Source organism: Amphiprion ocellaris, chromosome 9 (genome assembly GCF_022539595.1).
Source record: "Amphiprion ocellaris isolate individual 3 ecotype Okinawa chromosome 9, ASM2253959v1, whole genome shotgun sequence".
Lineage (NCBI taxonomy): Eukaryota > Metazoa > Chordata > Actinopteri > Pomacentridae > Amphiprion > Amphiprion ocellaris.
The window spans coordinates 1937401-1945663 of record NC_072774.1 but is presented as its reverse complement, the minus strand read 5'-3'; the positions used below and the strand labels follow the sequence as shown (position 1 = coordinate 1945663).

Genomic DNA, 8263 nt, shown 5'->3' with positions numbered 1-8263 from the left:
CCCAGGAAGTTCAGAAGGTTCATTACTCTAGAACTCTGGAAAAGATGACCCACTCCTGAACTCCCAGAGACACCATCCACTCCAGAAGGCCAGGAACATTTGATTTTCTCTAAAAGTCCAAAAGGGACGATCCACTCCAGAGGTTTAAGAAGATCCATTCACTCCAGAACTCCAGGACAGATGATCCACCCTAGAACTCCAGGAGGGAACATCCACTGCAGGAGCTCAGGAATGAATCGCTGCTCCAGATGATCAAAAGGGATGACTCAGTCGAGAAGTTCAGGAAGAATGATCATTGAATGATACACTCCAGGAAGCACTTCAGTGGAAATGTGAGTCAAACTTATGTCCAATGAAACACTGAGTTGGGGGGGGGATGATGGATCGACAAACAGAAAGACGGGACCCTGTAAAGTACCGGAGGTCTTCAGGAGACACTGTCCTTGTTTTCAGACATGAATCGTGGTTCAGAGTTATTTTGGGCTTAGCGGCACAGAGACAGTCTAGAGTGTACATTAGTTAGTTCTAGGGTTTTAATCCAGTCTTTGCAGGCTCTGAGTGGTTTAAAAGGTTTGAAACCAGCTGAGTCCTGATCCAAAGAGGTTCAAACCAGTCTAAGGGTAGCTGGTCACTGCAGCCTGTTTCTGGGCCAGACGTCGCAGCTCCTCCCTGATAGCCTTTATAAGGGAGGCGGAGGTGTGGGCGGACGGCGAGGCATCATCCGGCGGATACTCGGGAGTCGGTGAGGTCAGGAGGAGAGGTGGAGCTGACGGATCCCGCAACGAGGAGCTGGGCATCTGGAAAACTGAGGAAGAGGAGAACTCAGGAAAGGACAGCACCTGTGGGGAGAAGAGAGACAGAGAGTGAGGAAGGTAAGGAAGCCACAACCAGAAAATCAAGAGCATCTATTTATTCATCAGCATCCAAAGACGACCAGTTTTAACAAGTTTCTAGTCATTTTGGAGAGGTTATTTTGGACCATTTTTATGTCATTTTTGACCAGTTTTGAGTCAACATAACAATGTGTGTCCTCATGTCTCCTGATGATGCACTGCCCTTCTACCAGTTGAAAATGTTTTAGTCCAGCCATGACCAGAAGACTCGCCACAGACACTCTGGATGTCTGACAATGTGATTCTATCTCCCAAAATTTCCCTTAACTTCAATGGGTACTTCAGCCGAAGAAGCATCATGTTCCTACTGTCCTGTAGTCGTATCTCAGTAGTAGAAATGGCATTTGTTAGAACAACAAATATTTATTCCCCAATTTTGAAAATAATGTAAAGAATCTAATAAAATACTACATTTATATTTTTGTTCAGCATATTTTGTTTGACTTTATGACTCACGCTTTCTCTGCTGGCTCCCGGTCTGGACAGGTCCTGGTCTGAGTGCTGCTGGTTCCAGCTGGAGCCGGTGGGCCCAGACATGCTGCGACCCACCCCAGGATACGCACCAATCTGACTGGACAGGCCCACCTGGGTCAGGTGGTGGAGCTGTGCACCTGGAGGTCAATGAATTCAGTCAGTAAATGCAATAAACACAACAAATGTTTGCCACCATGTGGTAGAGGGTCTGTGGGTTTAAAATGTGTTGGGGATGGATGGGTTGTAAAGTTTCATGACTTTTAAACATCAACAGTGTGTGTGAATATGTCACAGTATGACTGTACCTGTGCTCCCCCCTACAGGTCGTGGTCTGGAGGAGGAGGGAGGGTCCTCGTACTGCCCTCTGCTGGAGTAAACTGAATCCTGCAGCTGGTCTCCAGTAGAAACATACACTCCAGAGCTCAGGCCCTGCCTGGATGAAACATGCAGAGAATCAGTGCTGGTTCAGGTCCTGGACCTGGTTTTAAATGTGCTGACACTGACCTCTGCAGCAGACCCTGGACCAATGAGGGCGACATCCCCAGCTCCGCATATCTCTGCATGAAAAACAGAAAGACCAGGACATGAACACTGAGCATGGATGATGACAGAATTATTCTGTAGCTTCAGCTGCAGACCGACACACTCACTGCAGAAAAGGGGCTGTGAGAGGGGGCTGCTGGGTAAGAGCCCCACTGCCGGCCGGGGGCCTGGCCTGAGGGGAAGGGCTGGGCAGGGCAGGGCTTACCCCGCTCACCCCGGTGCTGCCCTGTGAGGACGGCGATACCAGGGCGAAGGCGTCGTCCAGGAGAGAGCGCATCTGCTGCCGAGCCTCTTCAATGGAGGGCTGGGGGGGCATGTAGGGGGGAGGGGCTGGGGGGGGTCAAACACCTCATCAGTGGGGGAGGGGCTGCCATGGTCGGGGGCAGGTCGGGGTCCGACTGCAAGAGATCAGACAGAATCTTAGCGTGCTGGGGTTTACCACAACGACGTTACCGTTTGATGGTTAAAGTCCGGTCGTATCACCATGTAGGCCACGTTGTTGAATCCTGGGTACTTTCTGTAGGTGGCGCTCTGGTCCGTCAGCAGCCGGTCTCGGTCTGTATCAGGAAGACTTCCAGGTCCTGGTTGAGCCCGCCGACCCCGAGGAGAGCACCTCCCTCTGGACAAAGAAGCACAAAGACAGTAAGACTCCAACAAATAAAATGCTTCAAGTCTTTGTAGTAAAAATGCTGGATGTGATGTTGGAGGGTCAATCAATATCAATCAATAATCAGCTGAAAAGGCTCCAGTAAATGTTTATACACCATGCTGATGAAGCCATTCTTTAACCACAGCAATCATCATTCACCACACAATTAGCTACATTAGCATTTGGGCTTCAGGATGCTGTACTGGTAGAGTTGTGCTCATTCTCAATTAATGAGTACTAGCAGGAACCCATTAACCTTCACAGAAGTCTTTGTCATGGTGCCTGTTGCTAGCTAAACCCTACAACGCTCTCCGCTTGCCAACGTGATCTACCTGTAGTCCGATTTTTTAAAATCTCAACCACAACAATCTCCAAGCAACAACCTGCATAGTGAAAATGTAAAGTTTTGATTGCGCAGTAAGGGAACCCTGCTAGACTCTTCTGTGAATGATTCATCTTAAAGACAGTTCTCATCATCGTGCATGCAGATGTTCCACCAAAACAATTCCCTTGTCACTATCTTGCTAAGACACCATACCTTAGCACTGCCCAGGATGATTGGAGATGATTGGATGACTGGGTTAAAGAAATAAAAACAAGCCAGAGAGATGTCCCCCTGTAGCTAACTGACGAGGTGCAGTCAGACCATTCTACAATGCAATGGGTCAACACTAGAGAATGGTCTGACTATACAAGTCTACCACTCGGGTAAAGTCTCACCTTTTCCTGGAGTCGGTGGGGGTGGGCGAGGGGGCGTCGGCTTGCAGGATGCAGTCCATGTGGTCATGGGCAGAGCTATAGAGTCGCTGTGCCACCTCGCTTTGGACCGGTCCATCTCCAAACGCATCCATGATGTCGTCCATGGAGGGGAACTCGCACTGGCCCCGCCGCTTGGCTCGCTGTCGCAGTTTGTTCCTGTGATGCTCGATCTCTGACTTGTGCCGCAGCGCCACCTGCAGGAGAACCGGCAAGAATACAAGTCAGATTTATTCGTGAAGCGTTTTTAGAAACTGCTGGTTAACCCTCTGAACCCCAAGAAGTTTCTGGACGTTGAACGACAGAAATCTAAGACATGAGCTGAATTTCTTTAGGATAATTTTGGCTGTTTGTGGTCAGTTTGTGCCTCGTTTTTCTTGTTTTCTGTCTGGTGTTAGTTGCTTAATGTCTCTTTAGGACACTTTTATCTCTGTGATTGTTTTGTCTCATTTTTGTGCCTCATTTCTCTTGTGGATTTTCTCTTTTTTTGTGTCATTTCATGTCTCTTTTAGGTTGTTTTATCTCCACAAAACCTGAAATAAACACATCCAACACTGTAGAAAGGTGTTACCAATTGTGGAAAAAATGGTCTCTACAAACCACAGATATTTTAGTACTTACATCTTTAATTTTTTTGTCTGTTCAAACACTACATGCAGTTCAGCCCAAAAGTCCCTGAACAGACTGTTGGTTGGAGCTTTAACACCATCTGTTTAATGCAAAAGCTTTATTTTGAATTGAATGAGACATGGATTTGTTGGATCATTTTTCCATCAGAAGTACCTGTCACACGATTAGTTCAAGGACTGATGAGTTGAAAATGAAAATCCAACGATTCTTTCTGTTTTTACAGCTTCTGATAAATGGTATGATTATGGAGATTCAAAGGTTTTCAAGGGGAGTGTTTGGTTGGTGTCATCGTCCCACCTCGGTGTTGACCTTCTCGGTCAGCGAGGGGCTCGGCTGCAGAGAGGGGTGTAGCGGCGGTGGACTGGGTCGCGGCTGCATGGCAATGAGCTGCACCTTGTTGGCCTGATGACGGGTGCCATCGGAGGAACCACGGGACAGACGGTCGACATGGTCAAAGATGGAGGACGAGGACAGGAGTTCGTCTGGACCGCTACCAGCTGGACCGGCTGGAGGAGGAGAGGTCAGAGGTCAAAAAGGGTTGGCAGTCAAACTGTAGGTGTTAGCCTGCCTTTAGCCACTCATTTTAAGCTGCTTTCTCCGCTCGTTCACTAGCTTCAGCTTGTATTTTCAAAATCCCCTTCACCACAGTAAACCTAAAGTTTCTACCAGGTTTTGGATCATGCAGTAGATTTGTGTTGTAGTTTTCTTTGGCAGTTTGACAGTTTTTACCTTCCTGCATGCAAATGTTCCACTAAAACACTTCTTCCGTCATTATTCAGAACATGATTTGTGCATTTTGTGTCTCTTTTTGTCATTTTGTGTCTTGTTTTTGTCTTTTTATGTCGTTTCCATCATCCAACAGTGTTCCTACAGAATGTGTAGAGCAAAGCTATGTCCTCTCTTCTATTTTCCATCTCTTCATCCCATTGTCAGCCTTGATTGAACGTCTCCCTCCAGCTCATATTATCAGGATCAGACTAATTCTTTGGACTGTTTTCCATCAGTCAGTTTGTCCTCTTGGTCAGCAGTAACAGCTAGCTGAATATCTAGCTTCTGCTGCCGTCGGTGTAAACGTACCCATCTTGTTCCTCCCTTCAGGTTCGAAGGCGTTAAACAGAAAAGATAAATGGGGTTTAATATTGTTAATATAATAACATTTCATGTTGCTATCACAAACAGTGTCTGACCATTTTTGGACGTCTTTCTGTGCTGTTTCGCGTCACTGGGCGTGGCCACAGGTCTGGTGCTCTCTTCCGCCGACTCCCTGCCGCTGGATTGGTCGCTTCCTAACGAGTCGCGGTCTGACGGGCTGAGCCTGATGAGAGACATGACAGGTGAGTTAGTTTATTATTCTAACCATCCTGAACCCTGTTTAAACCTTCTGCTGCCTGATTTGTTCACATGATGTTCAGTTTAATCTCGTAAATACAGAATTCAGGAGCATTTTTGTGTTTTCAGTTAAGTTGGTGTCTCTATGTTGACATGCATCAGCTGAGGAGTCCAGAACATTTCACCAAATCAGACAAAGAAAGAAATGTTTTTTTTTATCAGTTTGCCATGAACCTAATCCCAAACGTTCGTTTACCTGTCTGCTGAGGACGTGATTTAAGCCACAAATTCTGTTTTATTCATCAGTAGGTCTCAGGTTTTCTTAAACACATTAACTCTGGTTGGAGGTCATTAACCTCCAGAGAAGTCTTTGTCATGGTGCCCATTGCTGCTAAACTCCCACAATGCTCTCTGCTTTAACATGAACTGTAGTCTGAGCTACGTTGGTTTTGTCAAGACTAGTTACAATTTTAGACATTTCTGCAAGTGAACAACAACCTTCAGACATTTTTAGAAAGTAGCTTTTGATGACCAAGGTGTGTTTGTTTGGACATTTTGAGAAATTTGGGACAGTTTTACATTTGTTTTGGGAAAATTCCAACACTTTAGAAAGTCAGGACATTTTCTGAACATTTAACAGGAAGGTAAAGTCATGTAAAATCATCCTGACCTTCCCTGCGGCGGCTCGACCGGGCCACCTTGGTGGACGACCCTTTGGACTTTGGGGTGTTGAGATCTCCGGCGTCAGAGGGCGTGGCCTCTTTGACGGGTGCAGGTAGGGGGCCAGGCTCCTGGATCACCATGATGTCGTCTTTGCTGTGCTGCCCCAGGTGAAGCTTGGCGAAGTCGAAGCCTTTGACGCTGGGAGCCTGAAGCTGAAAGAAGACAGACATTTGAGCCGGCAGGTTGGTTTCATACCTGATAGGTGAGGTGAACCCGTCTCCTGATGACCTCTGACCTTCTGCCGCTGCTGGATGGTGTTGATGGCGTCCGGCTGGAACTCGAGCTTCTCGGAGCCGCACAGCTTCCAGTAGAGGATGATGATGATGAAGACGGCCAGCAGGACGGGGACGACCACGCCGACGATCAGCCAGATGCTGCTGCTCTGGGTCTCCGCCGGGGGGACGGAAAGAGTCTCCACAGCTGGACAGGTGAGGACAGGTGAGACGTGTTGACACTATCCAACTTGAAATTATATTCATCAGCTTTAGGTGTGTTTGTTTGATTGGCCAGATGGGTTTTATTGGATTAAATTGATGGTGGATGTTCAACAGTTTAAGTGACTGTTGGAGCCATTTTTTCACTAAATGAAGCAGTTTGAATTCAGGAAGCTGGATGTAGAGAAAGGGCGGTAATCATGACAGTGTTTTGTTTTTATGTTGTTTTCATGGAAGTTATTAATGGATGTCTAATCCTTGAACTCTAAAACAAACCACTGGGTTTTATAGGCATGTTTTTTTTAAAATAAATCACCAAAATGCCGCCATTTATCAGCCAAACACTAAAAAGATTTTCAACTTTATGATGGTCTTTGAACATTTTCGGTTTGGAAAGGAATCAAATCCAAGGAAAAAAGTTGGGATATTTCATCAAAGTCACTTTATTCTGTGTCTTTTTGAATTTAAAAAAAATATATCTGTTTGCTTCAAACGGATTCTGTAAAAGAGAAAAATTCTGCACTCCTCGCCATGTGACCAACAGGTACCTGGTAAAAACTCAGAGGTTTAGGATGAGCTGCAGGCAGTGTTTCCACAGTATGAAGAGGAGAAAGTTGTTGGGAGATACGTGCAGCATGGTGAAACATCTGTCTACAGCTGGCGTTATATAAATAAACTGAACTGGAGTCAGTTTCCATGCAGCCTCTCAGCCAATCACCTTCTAACTCCTGTATGTACATTTCATAGACCATCTCCACTGCAGTTCTGATGAAGGTCAACAGGTGGAAATGTTAGCATGTTAGCATGTTTTCTACGTTGTCCGTTTGGTCTGATTCTTCCCTTTTCCTTCATCCATTCAGTGTCTAAACCACAGACATCCTGGTCCTGGACCGATCGGTTCTGACTCACGTTGGGCCAGCGGTCTCTGGACTCGGTGTCCAAGGACGATGGCGGCTCTCTGCAGGTCCAGGCGGTTCAGGGTGGCGGCGGTCACCTCGGCCGGGATCCTCTCTCCATCTGGACCCTCCATGAAGTAAAACACCTCCAGGGGACGCTCTGCTCCGGACAACCGGGACACCCGGACCACCTGAGAACAACAGGTGAGGCTCAGTCACAAATTCTGGTCTTTAATGTTTGGTTTGGTTTGGTTTTGAACACACAGGAGATGCATGAAGAGCTCAGATACACAAAGTTAACCTGCACTGTATGATGTATGTACCTGTATGTGTGTGTATACCTGTATGATGTGTTTATATACCTGTATGATGTGTTTATACCTTCATCTGTATGATGTGTGTGTACCTGTATGTGTGTGCACCTGTATGATGCGTTTATATACCTGTGTGATGTGTTTATACCTTCACCTGTATGATGTGTGTGTATACCTGTATGATGTGTGTGTATACCTGTATGATGTGTGTGTACCTGTATGATTTGTGTGTACCTGTATGATGTGTGTATACCTTCACCTGTATGATGTGTGTGTAGATCTGTATGATGTATGTATGTACCTGTATGATGTATGTGTACCTGTATGATGCGTTTCTATACCTGTGTGATGTGTTTATACCTTCACCTGTATGATGTGTGTGTATACCTGTATGATGTGTGTGTATACCTGTATGATGTGTGTGTACCTGTATGATTTGTGTGTACCTGTATGATGTGTGTATACCTTCACCTGTATGATGTGTGTGTAGATCTGTATGATGTATGTATGTACCTGTATGATGTATGTGTACCTGTATGATGCGTTTCTATACCTGTGTGATGTGTTTATACCTTCACCTGTATGATGTGTGTGTATACCTGTATGATGTGTGTGTATACCT

At 46.1% G+C, this 8263-nt stretch overlaps 1 protein-coding gene across 1 annotated transcript in view; it reads right to left on the bottom strand.

Moving 5' to 3' along the window:
* Positions 1–362: 362 nt before the first annotated feature.
* Positions 363–8263, bottom strand: part of LOC129349668 (UPF0606 protein KIAA1549-like) — an 8477-nt gene continuing 576 nt past the window's right edge. Inside the window, 16 exon segments of the mRNA XM_055013647.1 lie at positions 363–839; positions 1350–1504; positions 1673–1800; positions 1872–1924; positions 2018–2080; positions 2083–2252; positions 2255–2296; positions 2299–2308; positions 2394–2529; positions 3280–3512; positions 4243–4451; positions 5023–5037; positions 5133–5263; positions 5947–6227; positions 6230–6417; positions 7341–7537. Coding sequence (XP_054869622.1) covers positions 615–839; positions 1350–1504; positions 1673–1800; positions 1872–1924; positions 2018–2080; positions 2083–2252; positions 2255–2296; positions 2299–2308; positions 2394–2529; positions 3280–3512; positions 4243–4451; positions 5023–5037; positions 5133–5263; positions 5947–6227; positions 6230–6417; positions 7341–7537 — 2236 coding nt within the window. The 3' untranslated portion in view covers positions 363–614.